Genomic DNA, 19,488 nt, shown 5'->3' on the forward strand with positions numbered 1-19,488 from the left:
ACATTCATTTGTATCCAATTAGGCAGACGTTTGTACTACATAGCTGAAGGTAAATTTCAAGAAAAACTGTACTGAAAATTGTAAGAAAATTGTATCATGTATGGCCAGCATCAGACCTAAACCTTCAGTATAATTTCACAAAACCATAAACAAAACATGTCTCTAAGATTTACACATTCACAAAATCACTTAAATGTATCTGGGTCCTTAGACCCTCTTTATGGTTAAAAACTCTCCTGAAAAGCCATTTGGTGTATGTATATTACACCTTATACTCCCAGGTATAGTGGCTATCAAGAAGGCTTTCCTACCATTATAGACAAACAAACCATACACATAATAAACATTTATCTTGATTTGTCTGATAACCCACGATCGGTCAGTCAATTTTTACAGTAATAATGAAACTGTCGTTATCAGTGTTATATTAACAGTCAGCAGGCGCAATTTTTACAAGTCATATATAATTATAGACACAGTTTCCATATATGTCAAACCAGCAATATAATACTCCAATACAATATGACAATATTTTCAAATGGCATAACAAAATGAAATAACAAAACAATCACGTGATGAACGAACTTATCTACTTACTAAATAAGCTTTTGTTAGGTCACACAAACAAATAATCTTATACTCTAAATCTTACAGTTCTATGCGATAGAAAGATATAAGCAAGAAAAGGGGTAGTTTTGTTTTCTACACAGAACAGACTGACATCTATTTATTATTCACTAAAGGAACGGGGTTTTCCTAAAACCCCCTGGGCTTCCCTGAAACCCAAAGAAAAAAATACTGTCGTCGTTGAAGACAGCTTCAACGCCTCCCAGAGACGTTTTATTTGTCCCTCCCAGAGGAACGGGATTCATCCTGAGAAAAAATCCCCTGGGCTTCCCAGAAGCCCCGGATATTGTCTTTCCTTATAAATGACAAATCCTGTGTCTCCCAGAGACACTGTCTCGATACGTTCCCAGAACGTATTCAGGTTCAACAACCTAACATATAATATCTTTCCCTGAAAGATATTCTGGCTTCCCTGAAGCCTCTTTATATATATATATTAGTATTCAAGCTTCCCTGAAGCTTCTATATATATATATATATGTAAAAATCCAGAGCGTCTCCCAGAGCTGCTCTATTATCCAACACGCTCCCTGAGCGTTTGGTGTCTATGGCTCAAAGAACGGAACCAGGGCCAAACGGCCAAGTCCCACCGGACAGGCAAACAGATAAAATAAAATATCTCCTTACCCAGACCGGTGAATCCTTGGACCCGTGATGGCCGCTCTCTCTCCGATCCCAGACGTAGCCCCCAATCTGTTGGTGATTTCTCTTTATATTCACCCTAGATACCTTAAATGTATATTCAAAAGTTAAGTCCCTGACTTAAAAGCAATAGTCTAGTCTGTTCTATGCAAAAAAGGCAGAGCTCTGGAGAATGTTTTATCCTGTTAAAGAAGACACGTGCAACCACTGCTCAGTCTAAAACATTCTAGTTTTATTTGCAAAGCGGGGTAACTATTATACACAGTATTGAACAGGAAATACAGTTGGGAGGGGGGAATGAGTGCTCTCAGGAAGAGTCATGTCTCACAAAAGTAGAACAATGGGTTAATACAGAATGTTCATTAGAAATTGCAAAATATGCCTTGTCTAGACCCTAAGACTTAGTATAACTAAAGAGGAAGTTAATGTGCGATAAAGAATGTATCTTTAGCTAAGGTGTGAAAACACTGAAAAAACATATCGGGTGATTTACTTAGGTCATTGTTCGTGTTTAACTAAATACTTAAAGTAACCTTAACTGAAACAAGTCATTACAAGTCAGAGTTGTAAGAAAGAAAATGGTGTTACACAGGTCAAGCTAGAAAATTGTTGCCAGCAACTAGAAAGAGGTCCTGTCATTCCCCTTCAGGTTACACCGAATTGTCTATGGGTGATCCAGAAGTAAAAGTTGTACAAACATTGAGCACTGCTGCCAAGTGTCAAGATGACATACTTGAAAGACTAGCCAAATGTTCAAAATGGAATACAGTCATAAATGTAGTAGCTTGAATTCAACGTTTGGCAAAGGGAATCAGAAAGAAGGAATCATTGAGTGTAGAGGAAAGAATGAAAGCTGAAGAAACAGTCATAAGACTCATTCAACAGAGATTTTATAGTGAAGAGTTGAAGAGACTTAGTCAGGAACCTAAAAGGCTTCCCAACAACCACCCATTGTACAAGCTTAATCTTGTTCTACAGAATGGTATACTGAAGGTGGGAGGGAGACTGGAAAATGCATTGTTACCCAGCAGAGTGAAGCATCCAGCAATTCTATCCAGAAATTCTACCTTCACAAGATTGATTATTGATCACTACCATAACAAATCCTTGCATCAAGGAAGAAGCTTTACCCAGAACTGTTTGAGAGAAGGTGGTTACTGGATAGTGAAAGGAAGCAAAGTTATAGCAAAGTATATCAGTAAATGTGTAACTTGTAGAAAGGCACGTAGACCTACTGAAGAACAAAGAATGGCAGATCTACCGACAGATCGTGAAAACCCATCACCACCATTTCTTTATAGTGGAATGGATTTTTTCGGCCCATTCATTATTAAGCAAAACCGCAAGGAGTACAAGAGATATGGACTAATATTTACATGTCTAAGCTCCAGAGCAATTCATCTGGAAATGCTAGAAGATATGTCAACTGACGCATTCATCAATGCCTTGAGATGTTTCATAGCCATTAGAGGTACTGTCAGAGAGCTTGGATCTGACAAAGGATCTAATTTTGTCGGAGCAAGGAATGAATTGAAGAAAGCTCTAAAAGAGATCGACAAAGAAAAGGTGACTGAATATTTGTCACAGAATCAATGTGATTTTCATATGAATGCTCCACCTGCAAACCACACAGGAGGAGTTTGGGAAAGACAAATCAGAACTGTAAGAAATGTGTTAAGTTCAATGTTGAAAAAGAACTCTGGAAGAATGGATGATGCTTCACTTAGGACCCTATTCTATGAAGTAATGTCTATTGTTAACAGTCGTCCACTTACATTCGACAACATCAATGATCCAACAAGTTTGGAACCTTTAACTCCCAACCATCTACTTCACCTTAAGTCTGATTACATACAACCACCACCTGGCAAGTTCACCAAAGAGGATTTATATGCCAAAAAGAGATGGCGAAGAGTTCAATATCTATCAGAACCGTTTTGGAATAGATGGAGGAAAGAGTACTTAGCCAACCTTACGCTAAGAAGTAAATGGCAAACACCCAGAAGAAATGTCCAAGTTGGTGACATAGTATTAGTGAAAGAAGAAGATTTACCTAGAAGTCAATGGAAATTGGCCAAAGTTCTAGAAGTTCAAAAGGATAAAGACAGACTGGTAAGAAGAGTGTTGTTACGAATAGGAGACTCAAAACTTGATAAAAAAGGGAAAACGTCTCACTACTCCACTCATGTTGGAACGTCCTATACAGCAGTTAGTTGTTCTATTTGAGAGTGATAAAAGACACTCAGAAGTTGAGAACCTGATAGAAAATTCCCCAAATTCATGTTCAAATCCTACTAAAGAGAACATAGAATTATAGGTAATTTTGGTGGGAGTGTAGCTGGCCAGCTATAACCTGTCCTAGGTTGCTAATATGACCTACATGCATATACAGCTAGACCTGCTAATAATCTTAATACAGTGCATATGTTTATATATGAGAGACAAAGGCAGTTATTTACTGTGACTTTATGTTTGGATGTCATATAACAGTTATATATTGTGTTCACAGAAGCAAAGGAAAAATATGCCTGTAAGATTCATTTATATGCCTGTAAGGTAAGCTCAGATACAGCAGAATTGAAACCAGAAAGCACAGAGTTAAACTTTATTACCCATCAGGAGTTTGTGGCCAATCACAGCCAATCTCACACTCCGCAAGAGTCTTGGCCAATCACAGCCAGCCTTACACTCATCTTGGTCTAAGTCTCATGCACACATTGCCAGCATTCTCATTCCACCAGAGAGAGGAGATCTGTACAGACACAGATCCAGAGCAGTTTTATGGAAGCAAGTGGCCAAAAATAGGTAATTAACCACTTTACCTCTGCTCACATGGAGGCTACTGCGGCAAAGTGCCGCGATCCCGTCCAGCGACGTAGACCTACGTCGCTGGACTCCGCCCCTTGTGGGCGGCGCTCGCGCGCCGCCGGAGGCTCGCTCCCGCTGTGTTCATTCACAGCGGGAGTCGGGCCAGCAGAGGAGCAGCGGCGATTGCCGCTGCTCTGCCCCGATCGTCGGGGATCGAGTCTGGAGATCCGCCCGCTGTGTGTAAACACAGCGGGCGGATCTCCATAGTGACAGGGACTGACAGATCGGAGTGTTCAGCATAGCTGGACATCCGATCTGTCCTTCTGTCACACAGTCACCTCCCCCCCCACACGTCAGTAAGCACCAGGCATACATTAACCCCTCCCTCTCCAATAAAATTAACCCCTTCCCTGCCAGTGTCATTTTTATAGTAACAGTGCATATATATAGCACTGATTACTGTAGAAATGTCACTGGTACCCCCAAAAGTGACAAAAATGTCAGTCAAGGGTCCGATCTGTCCGCCGCAATGTCGCAGTCCCGCAAAAAAAATCGCAGATCACCGCCATTACGCGTTAAAAAAAAAACACCAAAAATTACAGAAATCTTTCCCTTAGTTAGTAAACGCAATAACTTTTGCGCAAACCAATCAAAATACGCTTATTGCGATTTTTTTTACTAAACATAGGTAGCAGAAAACAAATTGGCCAAAAATTTAAAAAAAAAATTGATTTTTACATTTTTTTTGGGGGGAATTTCATATAAAAAAATGTGAAAAATATTGTTATTTTTTCAAAATAAACGCTCTTTTTTTGTTTATAGCGCAAAAAGTAAAAATCGCACAGTTGATCAAATACCACCAAAAGAAAGCTCTGTTTGTGGGAAAAAAAGGACGTAAATTTTGTTTGGGTACGGTGTTGCACGACCGCGCAATTGTCAGTTAAAGTCGCACAGCGCCGAATCGCAAAAAGTGGCCTGGACGGAAGACAGCAAAATCCTCCGGTGGTAAAGTGGTTAATAGTTATATATGTTCCTATTGTTAATAATGTGATTAGAACTGTATACTGAACTAGTTATGTGTTCACTTGTAGTTCCACCAAACAAACAAACAAACCAGATCAAACAGTAAACAGAATATAGAGCAAGTAAAACTATTGATTAAGCATCAGATATACCCCTCAGAGAGATCATAAAGTGTTTAAACAATTGAGTGTACAGATACTGAAGAGAGAAATATATCCACCATTTTGTTACACTTCATTGAATACATGTTTGTACATGGACTGTCTGCTGCAAAAGTGTCAGTGTTTTATATGAAGAAAAGTTGAAGTTAATAAAGAAGATATCTTAAGCGTTTGGTGTGCTCCTTTAAATCTATTGCTTTCCATAGAACGGTATTAGAGGAATTTATAAAGTAACAGACAGTCTGGTTAGACTGAAGTCAGAGAGATTAAGTTCTTCTAATGCCACAGTGCATAAGGCACTTTGTAGTGCTGCGCCTGCCACAATCTCCCCAAAGGGGCACAGACAGTAAAAAAAAAAAAAAACTGACCAGGTTTCTAACCCTTCCCTACTTTATCAATACTAAAACAAAGAATGGTTTTATATATATTTGAAACAAAGCCAGAAAATGAACACTTGCAAATACTAATAGATGATGGTAGATCTAAAGGAGATTGTACAATCAAATTGTATAGTGTATGGTCAGCCTAATGCTATATAAACCCCCCAAAGATCCCCCCTGGTCTTTATGGGTGTGGAAGTGATGGAGGACACTCTCCTGTGCTGAGATCTACCAGATCCACCGATTGAAGAAATATGTTATCTGTACAAACTGTGTCATCCTATGAACCAGATTCACATTTCTCACCAGATTTCACCAGATTCAGCTCAGATTTCCTGTAATATGATCATTTTACACGTCTCCTGACCCCCCAGATAGCTTTATGTGACCTTTTGCTACCCATAACACAGCATGGAGGGGCTCAGTGAAGGTGGTGGTGAAGGTGTGGAGGTGTCTGATCGGGTCACACAGATCATAAAAGGACAGCTGCCCGGCCTCATAATCCACATAGATCCTGACTCTGTTACTGGAGAGATTGGGAGATATGCTGATCTCTTTATTGTCATGTCTTAGAGAACACCCACCGCTATCCCTGCGCAAACCCCAGGACTTGTTATTATCTCCAATCCCTGACTGCTCTCCTCCCCTCTCTATACTGGGATAACACATCCCGACTCTGTAAAGTTCTGACTCACTGACATCCACTTCCCAGTAATGTCGCCCCGAGGAAAATCTCTGACGGCTTAATACCTGATCCCACCACTGAAATCTCTCCGGTGTTTTTGGACGATTCTGCTTTATATCTGACAAGGATGCAGTTTTCATGTCATCTGATATCTGTAGATAATTATTAGCTGTGTTCACATCCAGTAATATGTCTGAAGCTTCCTGTATATTGAAGGATACATTTACCCCTTTTATCATATCAGATAACCCTGTGTGTAATGTGTGTGAGATTCCAACCATATCCAGATCCCCTCCATCATGGAGGAGTCTATCATGTCTCTCTCTGTCCTCATTATCTCCCTCCTCAGTATCACACAAGTCCCCTGTGTCTGATTCCTGTAGGACAGTCAGTGGGTCAGTCATGTTACACAGCTCCTCAATGTCCCCCATCTTCCTGGACAGATCCTCCTTCTTTATCTCCAGCTGATGGATCAGATCAGACAATGGGATCCGCTCTTCCTGGCTGGAGATGTTCCTCAGGACTCTCTTCTCCAGGTCTTCCAGCTGTCTCCTGAGCTCTATGAACAGGGCAGTGACTCTCTCTGTTAGACCGGCTGATTTTTCTTGTACTTTTCTCCTGCAATCCTGCAGACTCTGGACTCTTTTCTCTGTCTCCTCTCTCTCTGTCATCAGTTTCTGCAGAACATTTCTCAGTTTCTGTTTCTTCTTCTCAGAGGCCTCATCCAGAGTCTCCACCTTGTGTCCCTGATGTTCTCCAGCCAAACTGCAGGACACACAGATACAGGCAGAGTCCTCCTTGCAGTAATATTCAAGAAGTTTCCTATGGATGGAGCATTTTCTGTTCTCCATTGAAGTGGTGGGATCAGTTAGGACATGTTCTGGTGACTTGCTGTGGACTTTCAGGTGATTATCACATAGAGAAGCTTCACACATCAGACAGGATTTAACCGCAGGTACAGGATAGTGAATACATTGTGTACAGAAGATTTCAGTCTTCTTCTGATCTGGCTGAGTAGATCGGAAAGTCTCCACTATGTTACGCAGTGTTATGTTCCTCTGCAGTACAGGCCGATCCTGGAACTTTTCTCTGCACTGAGAACAGGAATACATTCCAGATCTCTCTTGTTCATCCAGCACACGATCAATACAGACCCGGCAGAAGTTGTGTCCACAGCTCAGCATTACAGGATCTTTATAGATTTCCAGACAGATGGAACAGTCCAGCTCCTGTCTCAGATCAGCAGACGCCATCGCTGACAGCAGAAGAGAGAAATGAAAGTCTCAGAAACCAGAGGACACGTCTCACATATTTCTGCACAGGGTGGGGCTGATCTGATCTTTGAACTGATATCTGCAGGAAATATGTGAACAAAGTGAATGACTATAAGATAAAGGGATATTTCCATACACGGGAGTGTTCTGGTCACATTCTGTAGTGACTGTCAGATTTGTTTGCATTTTTTTAAAATAAGAACTTCAAATCAAACACTGAGCTAGTAATGCAGTGCCAATAGCTGGTTATATGTTAACCACTTGCCGACCCCCCGCCGCATATATACTGTGGCAGGCTGGCTCGGCTGCACGAAAAGCCGTACATGTACGGCGATCCGCGGGAGCGCTCCTGAGGGCGAGTGCTGGTGGCACGTTCCCGCCCCCACTACGCAGGGAGGATTCTGATCTACGGGACCGATGGCACCAATTGCCGCCAGGCACCCACAATCGCTCCCCGCTGAGAGAGAAGGACGGTTGGCTGTTGTAAACACAGCCGACCGTTCTCTCTGAAATGATCATAGAGCCCCTGTGATCCTTCTATATAGGAACACAGATCTCTATGATCTTTTCACAAGTCTCTCCCACCACAGTTAGAAAACACTCCCCTAGGCTCACACTTTACCCTTTGATCACCCTAGGTTAACCCCTTCCCTGCCAGTGTCATTATTACAGTAATAGTGTATATTTTTAGCACTGATTACTGTAGCAATATCACTGGTCCCCACAATAGGGTTGAAAATGTCAGTTAGGGGTCCGATCTGTACGCCGCAATGTCACAGTCCCGCTAAAAATCGCTGATCGCCACCATTACTTGTAAAAATAAAAAAATTATGTAAATCTTTCCCGTAGTTTGTAGATGCGATAACTTTTGCGCAATTTAATCAAAATACGCTTATTAGGATTTTTTTTTACCAAAAATATGTAGCAGAATATAAATTGGCCTAAAAGGATAGAAAATTTTGATTTTAATTTTTAATTTTTTTTTTTGGAAATGTTATATAGCAGAATTTTTTTCAGAATTGTCAGGTACAGCGTCGCACGACCACACAATTGTCCATTAAATAATGCAGTGCCAAATCGCAAACAATGGCCTGGTCATTAAGGGGGCAAATCCTTCCGGTCCAGAACTGGTTAATGTGTTTTAGATGTTCTGTGCAATACTAAATATTTTTCAGAGTTGAAGGACTGTGCTGCGGTGGAAAAGAGCGGGATCAGAGGAAGCTGAGAGCGCGGGATCAGAAGCAGCATGTGTGAGGAGCGAGCGAGTGTGCGATAGTGTGAGGGAGGGAGTGAGTGAGAGCGGAGTGAGTAAGCGAGAGCTGTGCGGTAAGTGGGAGCTGTGCGGTAGTACAGTAACCTCTCCCCCCTCTCAGATGAGTGAGCGGCATAACCGGACCCCCCTCACCAAGACAGAGAGAGAGAGCAGACACACCGAGACAGGGAGAGAGCGCCCCCCCACACAGAGAGGCAGCGGGGACCGGGAGTGGAGGAGAAATCAACATCATACCCCACTAGCTGGCTGTCTTACAAGACCAGGAAGTGACAGAGGAGGGAGCAGAAGACTGACTGACTGACTGAGGAAGGAGTGAGAAATCGCTGACAAGCACTGCAAGTGTCAGCTTACAGGTACACAGGGACACACTTCGTCAGTCAAGACTGTGATTGTAAGTAAAGACGGTGATTGTGATTGTGACTGAGGGTGTAAGGTAGTACTTAAGAGTCCGTGAGTACTGTGTAGCTGAGTATCAGTGGGTACTCTGAGACTGACTGTGCTGTGCGACTGACTGTGCGACTGTCTGTGCTGTGCGACTGACTGTGCTCTGCGACTGACTGTGCTCTGCGTGCTGTGTGACTGACTGTGCTGTACGACTGACTGTGCTGTGCGACTGCCTAGGCTTTGCGACTGTCTGTGCTCTGCAACTCTGCGACTGACCATGCTCTGCGACTGACTGTGCTCTGTGACTGACTGTGCTCTGCAACTGACTGTGCTCTGCGACTGACTGTGCTCTGCAACTGACCATGCTCTGCGACTGACCGTGCCCTCGACTGAGTGAGCTCTGGAACTGACTGTGCTCTGCGACTGACTGTGCTCAGCGACTGACCATGCTCTGCAACTGACCGTGCTCTGTGACTGACCGTGCTCTGTGACTGTGAGTGTCTGTAAGTATCTGTGAGTGTAGCGGAGTACCAGAGGGTGAGAAGGTAGAGTTAGGAAGCTAGGAAACAGCCACACAGGACAGATTTAAATGACTGAATCCCCATTAAATTAGATTAGTAGGTACAATGCCCAACGGGTGTGGAGATGCGATTTGGTGTACATCTTGTGGTATGTATGCGTTCCTCAATCATGAGATCGAGGGTGAATACAAATGCTCAAAGTATAAGCATGTTGCTTCCCCGGAAGCTCAGGTCCTGAATCTAGGGAAGCAGCTGGCAATACTGAGCCAAATGTCCATACCGAAGGAGAGCCTGGGTCGTACCCGTCAGGTGCAGGCTGGGGCCTGCACAGAGGTGGGCGGAGAGGCGGAGGTGCAAGCATCAGAGCAGAGTAGATGGGTGACAGTTAGGAAGGGTAGAGGGGAAAAAGGCAAGGAGGCCAATCCTGGGCTGGTGCACCCCAATATATATGCCCCGTTGCGTGATGTTGGGGAAACCAGTCAGGGACCAGCATTGCTGGAGCAGAGAGACGCCCCTAGCTGCCAGGGGAAGAACTCCTCCAGGAGAAAGGGAAAGGAAAGATAGGTGTTGGTGGTAGGGGACTCAATCATTAGAAGGACAGACAGTGCAATCTGTCACAAAGACCGTGAGCGCCGAACAGTCTGTTGTGTACCGGGCGCTCGGGTTCGGCACATCGCGGATCGGGTGGACAGATTATTGGGTGGGGGTGGGGAAGACCCAGCTGTCATGGTACACGTGGGTAGTACAAAAGAGAATGCGGCACTTCCAGTAGCAGAGAATTGTGGAGTTTATTGCACATGAAGAGATCTAACATTAGACCACAGGACAACACACCAATCAGCAGACGCGTTTCACACGATAGTGCTTAATCATTGCTGATTATTGTAGGGTGTGTGGATTCTCTTATGGATCAAGATATGCAAATTACTTCAATTAGAATCAATTAGTTTTGTCCAGGTTTTTTCGCAAAGGATCCATTAGAGAAAACACTCACACCTTTACATGTAACTGACAGAGATATGTTCAAAGATACAAATTGTTCAATAAAAATAAACAAAAAGCAAAAACGTTTGTAACAATGTATATACTGAAAACAGTGAATATTTCAGTTGGCATTAACAATGGCAATAAAATTAATAGAGAATAGTAGTCAAAATATACCAGAAAATACCAAAGAAAAATGGGTTAAAAACAAATGCAAAGAAGAAAATTCTTGCATGCACAAAAAACATATAGTAAGGGGTGGGGGATACTGCGCCTCTAGGAAGTATTAGGACTAGTTAAAAGTGAGTACTCAATTAAAATTTTGAATAAAGTGATTATATACAATAAATGAAATATGATATTATATAAAGTGCAATGGTGTAAACAATGGTGATCATTAGTGCTTATATTCCATAAAAATCATCAGGTATAAAGTGCAATAGTGAAATCCAAAATTCAATAGATATATAAAGTATAATAAATAATAAAGTTCTTCTCTTAATAAATAACTAACAAAACAAATTAAGTGACAGATACAAGGTGCTCAGTGCATAAACCAATAGTTGTGCAAAAATCACTCAGTCCATATATGAATGCCCCGGACAACAAGGAAAGTTCACAAGTGGAAGATACACTTCATCAATTCCTGTATCCGGGTGAATAAAATATCAAATAGGTGTTATCCCTCCACCTAACACCATATAAGTGAAATGTGGGGTGCTTCTTCTCTCTCGTGTACCCCTATAGTGGTACTAAGCGCTCACCTCCATAACTAAGAACATACGCCTTGTTAGAAAAGCAGGGACTTATTTCCACTCCTACTCCGCTTCTCCACTCTTACTCTGGTATCCAGAAACAGTCTAGGATGGATCAGCCTTATAAGCCTCCCAAGGGGCCGACGTATCTCGGATTTAAGAAGGCTCACAATAGTGCAATATTGTCTTATAAAATCAATATTTATTCCAAAATAGCTAAAAACAACTCACATTTTGTACAAAGAAAACAGCGCCTTGGTTTAAGTAACAGGGAAGGAATCGCGGTCTTCACATCCACGTGTATACGTCACTTCCGGTATAGCGTCCCTACGCGTTACGCCACTTCCGCTCACGTGGCTTCTTCAGGGGATTGCTATGCCCTGAAGAAGCCACGTGAGCGGAAGTGGCGTAACGTGTAGGGACGCTATTACGTAGGGACACTTATTTAGATTGTAAGCTCATTAGAGCTTACAATCTAAAAGGGAGGGTCAATTGATACAAAAGGCAATAGCTGTGGGGGATTGTAACGCTCCTGCGTTTTATGTATGATGTGGATTTACAGCTGCAGAAATATTCCACTTCAGTAGTCATGTAGAGAAACGCTGAGACACCAATCCCAACTCCCAAAGACTCATCATGTGTGGATGATCTCAATTCAGCAAGTAAATACACACACTCAATAAGATGTTCCTAGAGTGACTTATGTATATAGTAACACAGTGATGATAGGCTGAAGAGACAGGTTGGGTAGAGATGGTAGATGACAGACACTTGAAAGGAAATGTTCTTGAAAGTAAGATAGTAGCAGATGGGATGCAGATAGGTTAGCAATCATGTATGGTAGCAGATGATAGAGTAGCAGGTGAACATACAGGAGAGACCCACCCAGTGCAAGAGCAGATGGTAGTAGGCTCAAGAGCTTGCAATCTTAGACAATGCAGATGTAATAATAGTCCTTAGTATGCAGAGCTAGATAGTGTAAGCTTTAGTATGAAGGTTATAGAGGTTTCCCCTGTGGGGTACTTATCACTAGTAGCAATGTAGCAGAGGAGAGGTTTGGCAAGAGCGGATGATCCGGTAGCGGGATACAGGGATCAGCGCAGCGTGGTTCCGACAGCGAGGTATGCTTGCAAGCATGAGAGCTTCAAGACAGGTTAGCATCAAGGCACAAAGCAGGCACACAGCAGGTTGAACGAACACATGTGAGTGAGAGCTGGTGATTTAAATAGCTGTTCAGTCCGGCGCCTCATGATGATGTCAGCACTCTTAAAGGGAAACACACCTATATGTGCTTCATCTATCTAGGTAGATGGAAAGCACCCGGAAATGATGTGATAGGAGGCACTGAGAGTGCCAGAACCTTACAGGGATGAGCTGATGGAGCAAGTGAAACAGTGTTATTAGTTAGTAGCCTGGGTAGGCTTCTTTAAAGAGAAGAGTTTTCAGAGATCGTCTAAAGATGGATAGAATAGGGGACAGTCGGACATATTGGGGTAGAGAGTTCCAAAGAATGGGAGAAGCTCTGGAGAAATCCTGGAGGCGAGCATGGGAAGAGGTGACAAGGGAGCTAGAGAGCTGTGGCAAACACAGCCACTGTATATTGTCCCTCGTATATGCATTATGTTTATTGCATGTGTATACCTTTAAGAACCAAGTGTTTGGAGTGTGGCTTGTGTGGAGAGAGTGAGAACTCTTTCACTTGGGACTATCATATGTCTGAGCAGTGTCCCTCAGGAGATGGGTGGGGGTTGTTATTGTTAAATACCTGCCTTCTATTGTCCTATTGTTTCTGTCTGGCAGGTATTGGTAAGGTATTATGGGATGTTCAGCTTTGTGTGTGGAATGTCTCGAAGAGGGAGGGATTGTAGATCCCTGTGTTTTTCAATAAACAAAGTAGTCTAGTTTTGACCTCCAAGCCATGTGTCGTCTGGTTATTGGAGGGTTGGGAATATTATACGCTACCAGGATTATTGTATACTGTGCCTGACTACCAGTGGAGATATCATGGATCATACTGCTACTCCACTACAATTGGAGGCAAGCGACGGGATCTTTATCCACACAGCAAAGCAGCGTTCGGCAGTATTCATGCAAACAAAGAGAAAAATAAACCATTCAGATGAAACCGGAGTTCGGCAGTACGTAAAACTACACGAAAGGCTGGTGAATGGGAACGAATTATACACGGCTAAAGCGGCAGACATTGAAAGCATTGCTGGAGGCAAGAGGCAAGATAGCCAGCAACAAAACCAAGGCGACACTGATCGAAGAACTCATGGAAGAAGACAGAGCAGCCATGGATGCAAGGCCAGAAACAGACCGAGAATTTGAACTGGTATTTCTCAGCAGGATAGCGTTGTATCCAAGTACCCCATCAATGGAAACCCATGAACGGGTCGCAGCGGACGTACATGAATACATCATGGCCATAAGGGGGCCCCAGCCACAACCTCTCCAAGTACACCAAACTCCACTCAGCATGCCGCAAGGTAAACCCAAAATACCGTACCAGGCATTTAAAAACTTCACGGACACGGAGGGAGAAATAGATGGGTATTTGCAAGACTTCGAGATGCTGTGCCAGTTACATAACATTGACCCAAAGGATCAGGTACAGATATTGGCTGGGAAATTGTCTGGCCGGGCGGCCGATGCGTATCGGGCAGTCCCTAATGCCGACATCCGGGACTACCAGAAAGTTAAGCAGGCGATTTTGACCAGGTATGCCATCACCTCCAAGGCATACCGACTCCAATTCCCGAATCTCAAAAAGCAGGACCAAGATTCCTACACTGAGTTTGCCCATTGTTTGCACGGGGCGGCCACCGGATGGTTAGATGCAGCACAAGCCACTTCACGAGAGGATGTTTTGCAATTATTATTGTTGGAGCAGTTTTTTCCGGAGACTACCTCAAGAAATGCAGCTCTGGGTAAGGGACCGTAAACCTTGCACCCTTCCAGAGGCTGCTAAATTAGCAGATGAGCACCAAGACACTAGACGGGAACAATGACCACCGCCTAGGGTAGTTGCCCAGCAACCCTATCACCGACCAGCAGTCACCGAACCAGCACACCCGCATTCAGGAGGAGGTAACAGTCAGTACCCCAGGTACCAACCACGAGCCCATACCTGGTGCCATCTCTGCAACCAAATGGGGCACATACAGAAAGACTGTCCCCGAAATCGGCCTTGTCAGCCCTGGCCGAATCAGGGCTACACACCAGCACCTCGAGCCGCTGTACACTGTTACCAAGCAGCCCCTGCATTACAACCCTCCACAGCAATCCAAATGGAGGAACCCCTGGGCACCCTACACGAGGTTAACCCCATCCAAGCGGCATCGGACAATCGACAAAACCACCGACAAGCTCTTCACCTGGAGGGGAGACAACTAGAAGGGTTACGTGACTCTGGGGCTACCATCACGTTGGTCCGGAATTACCTTATTGCATCCAGACAACTCACTGGGGATTCTGTAGCTGTGCAAGTAGCTGGGGGAGCCATTTTCAAAGTTCCCACTGCGAAAGAACACCTGAATTGGGGAGCTGGGTCAGGGAATGTGGAGGTGGGCATGATGCAGGATTTAAGAACCAAGTGTTTGGAGTGTGGCTTGTGTGGAGAGAGTGAGAACTCTTTCACTTGGGACTATCATATGTCTGAGCAGTGTCCCTCAGGAGATGGGTGGGGGTTGTTATTGTTAAATACCTGCCTTCTATTGACCTATTGTTTCTGTCTGGCAGAGTAAGGTATTATGGGATGTTCAGCTTTGTGTGTGGAATGTCTCGAAGAGGGAGGGGTTTTGGCTGAGTGTAGATCCCTGTGTTTTTCAATAAACAAAGCAGTCTAGTTTTGACCTCCAAGCCATGTGTCGTCTGGTTATTGGAGGGTTGGGAATATTATACGCTACCAGGATTATTGTATGCTGTGCCTGACTACCAGTGGAGATATCGTGGATCATACTGCTATTTCCTACAAGAGCCTTAAAATGAAGCCATGTAAATGGCTGTTTAGGTGTTGAACAAAAGATACTGGGTGCATAAATTATGTTTGATGATGACATTTTTAAAAATATATATATATATATTATTCTGGATAAAGGGATAAACTTTGTACCCAGGAAGGCCTGTTCTTTGGGCACCTCCCTATCACCCAGTTTCTTTTGTTCAACACCTAAACAGCCATTTACATGGCTTCATTTTAAGGGCAATTATAGGTGTGGAAGAAATGACTGTTCTTGCTGCCCACATATATTTGGAGGCCAGACTGTAGTTTCTTCTACTAACGGTAGGAGATTTCATATAAAACAGTTTTTTAACTGTAACACCAGCTATGTAGTGTATGTTAACACCTGCAAAGGCTGCAGTATGCAATATGTGGGGTGCACAACCCGCAAATTAAGGGAACGTATTCTCGAATATCTAAGTGACATTAGAATCCACAAATGTAGCCAGGCATTTTAACACTCAGCACCATGGTGATACCAATTTAGTACAGGTCCAGATTGTGGAAAAAGTGCGTCTTATGGCCAGGGGGGGAGTAACATGTTTAAACTTCTATGTAGACATGAAGTCTATTGGATTTTTCATTTAGATACTCGAATCCCCAAAAGTATGAATTATGAGTGGGACATGTCCCATTATTTTGATTATACACATATACATATAGCATCTTTTTTGCTTTTATACTTTTTCCTATCCTTCCCATATCCATATGTAGGTGTTTTTACTATCTTTTTTTCCTACATTTTATGGGGGTTATAAGAATATATAGATATCATTATACATAATATATTTTTTATATAACTTATACACATGAGCCTTTTTCTTCTTTTGCAACTGTGGACAGGAGAGACATTTTGATAGCAAATGCATTTGTATATTTATGCATTACTTGTTGTTCTTCGCTTTTTTACCACTTGCTTTTTGTTGGTGAGTGTATGTTTTTTGTGCATGCAAGAATTTTCTTCATTGCAATTTTTTTTAACCCATTTTTCTTTGGTATTTTCTGGTATATTTTGTCTACTATTCTCTAATAATTTTATTGCCATTGTTAATGCCAACTGAAATATTCACTGTTTTTCAATATATACATTGTTACAAACGTTTTTGCTTTTTATTTATTTTTATTGAACAATTTGTATCTTTGAACATATCTCTGTCAGTTACATGTAAAGGTGTGAGTACTTTATCTAATGGATCCTTTGCGAAAAAACCTGGACAACACTAATTGATTTTAATTGAAGTCATTTGCATATCTTGATCCATAAGAGAATCCACACCCTACGATAATCAACAATGATTAAGCACTATCGTGTGAAACACGTCTGCTGATTGGTGTGTTGTCCTGTGGTCTAATGTCGGTTCTCTTCATGTGCAATAAACTCCACGTTTCTCTGCTACTGGAAGTGCCGCATTCTCTTTTGTACTATTGAACTCTTTGGTTACGGACCTCAGCGAGCACCCTGTTTGCAGGTTCACTCCAGCCTTCCTTGGATCATTGCCTTGCAGTCTGCCTTGGAGTGGTGGGTTTGTCCTTTCCCTTCCTCTCTCTCTACTTAATGGTACACATGGGTACCAATGACATAGGCAGAGGAAGATGGAGAGTCCTAAACGATTTCAGGGACTTAGGCGCTAAGTTGAGGAGCAGGACCTCCAAGGTAGTATTTTCAGAAATACTACCTGTACCTCAAGCCACACCAGAGAGGCAGCGGGAGATTAGGGAAGTTAACAAGTGGCTGAGGAGTTGGTGTAGTAAGGAGGGTTTCGGGTTCCTGGAGAACTGGGCCAACTTCTCAGTCGGCCACCGGCTCTTTGGTAGGGACGGATTGCACCTAAATGGGGAGGGTGCAGCCGTACTGGGTGACAGGATGGCCATAAAGTTAGAGGGGCTTTTAAACTAGGTGATCGGGGGAAGGGTACAGATGTAGAATTAGCCAGCGCGGAGCAAGTTTCAGAGGGCACAATTGGGGACATTAGCGGTAGGGTGTTCAGAGCTCCTAAACCCAAGGTGGGTATGGGGAAAAATCACAAGAGCAGCCTAAAAACAACATCAAACAAGAATATATGCAACCGGTCAAAATTATGAAGTTTGTATACCAATGCCAGAAGCCAGGCCAACAAGATGGGAGAGCTGGAGCTACTGATGTTTGAGGAGGACTTAGATTATGTGGGATAACAGAGACTTGGTTCGACAGCTCTCATGATTGGATGGCGACCATTCAGGGGTATTCCCTTTATCGCAGGGATAGAGAAGGTAAAAAAGGGGGAGGGGTATGTCTGCACATTAAGAACAGTGTACAGGTAAATATGAGGGATGATATTAATAATGGAGCTATGGATGAGGCAGAATCCCTATGGGTTGAACTTAAAAGGGAAGGCACTATGGGGAAGGTAATATTGGGCGTATGCTATAGGCCCCCCAATCAGAGGGAGGAGGGGGAGGCGGACCTCCTTTTACAGATAGGATTGGCAGCAAGGATGGGTAATGTCATTATAATGGGGGACTTTAATTATCCAGATATAGACTGGGCAAAAGGAACCGCGCACTCGGTCAAGGCTCGGCAGTTCCTAAATGTTTTGCAGGACAATTTTATGGGTCAGATGGTGAACGCACCTACAAGAAACAATGCGGTACTTGACCTACTGATTACCAACAATACTGACCTGATCACGGATATAGAAATATGGGGCAACTTAGGAAACAGTGACCATAGGTCAATTAGTTTAAGTATTAATCATAGTTATAGGAAACACAAGGGTAATATAAGGACACTGAATTTCAAAAGAGCCAATTTCCCAAAACTGCACTCTCTGCTAGAAAATATCAAATGGGATAGAACCCTGGGAACAAAGAACACGGAGGAAAAATGGGAGTGCTTCAAGAGCATACTTAACAAAAGGGATTGGCCAGTGCATTCCAAAGAGAAATACATTTAAAAGAGCAAAACTAAACCCTGGGTGGCTAAACTCCAACATAAAAATGCATATTAATACTAAAGAAAAGGCCTTCAAAAATACAAGGCTGAGGGGTCATTGGCAGCATTCAAGCATTACAAAGAGTGTAATAAGAAATGTAAAGACGAAATCAAGGCGGCTAAAATAGAACACGAGAGACATATAGCGGAAGAGAGTAAAAAGAACCCCAAGAAATTCTTTAAGTATATAAACAGTAAGAAAGCGAGGCCAGAACACATTGGCCCCATAAAAGACGACAAAGGAAATATGGCCATAGAGGACAGAGAAAAGGCGGAAGTGTTAAATAATTTCTTCTCTTCAATCTTCACAAAAGAATCGGGGGGGGGGGGGGCTACACTAACCTAGCTTGTAAGGCTAAACTAAATAATACACCTCAGGAAGTACCGCCATGGCTAACAGAAGATAGACTTAGAACTAAACTAGAGAAACTTAACATAAATAAATCACCGGGACCGGATGGCTTGCACCCGAGGGTTCTTAAAGAGCTCAGCCAGGTGATTGCCAGACCATTATTCTTGATCTTTAAGGATAGTCTACAGACGGGTATGGTGCCAGCTGATTGGAAAAAAGCCAACGTGGTACCAATATTTAAAAAGGGGCCCAGATATATCCCGGGTAACTATAGGCCGGTCAGCCTAACATCAGTAGTCTGCAAGATTTTGGAGGGGATGTGTTAGGGACTACATACAAGACTTTAGTAATGAAAATGGTATTATTAGTAGTAATCAACATGGTTTCATGAAAAATTGTTCTTGCCAACCAATCTATTAACCTTCTACGATGGAGTGAGTTGCCATCTAGATAAAGGTAAGCCTGTGGATGTGGTGTATCTGGACTTTGCAAAGGCCTTTGACACCATTCCCCACAAACACTTACTGTACAAACTAAGGAAGGTTGGTATGGACCATAGGGTGAGTACCTGGATAGAGAACTGGCTCCAGGGGAGAGTACAGAGGGTGGTGATTAATGGGGAGTACTCGGATTGGGTGGGTGTGG

At 43.0% G+C, this 19,488-nt stretch overlaps 1 protein-coding gene across 1 annotated transcript; it reads right to left on the minus strand.

Annotated features, from left to right (window-relative positions):
• Positions 1-5,733: 5,733 nt before the first annotated feature.
• LOC309555529 (E3 ubiquitin/ISG15 ligase TRIM25-like) lies at positions 5,734-7,602 on the minus strand. The gene has a single exon (XM_082257596.1). It carries the CDS (start codon positions 7,577-7,579, stop codon positions 5,993-5,995), a length of 1,587 nt encoding a protein of 528 aa, XP_082113722.1. The 5' UTR covers positions 7,580-7,602; the 3' UTR covers positions 5,734-5,992.
• Positions 7,603-19,488: the final 11,886 nt, after the last annotated feature.

The sequence above is a fragment of the Pelophylax lessonae genome (assembly GCF_965119305.1).
Source record: "Pelophylax lessonae genome assembly, chromosome: 5".
NCBI lineage: Eukaryota > Metazoa > Chordata > Amphibia > Anura > Ranidae > Pelophylax > Pelophylax lessonae.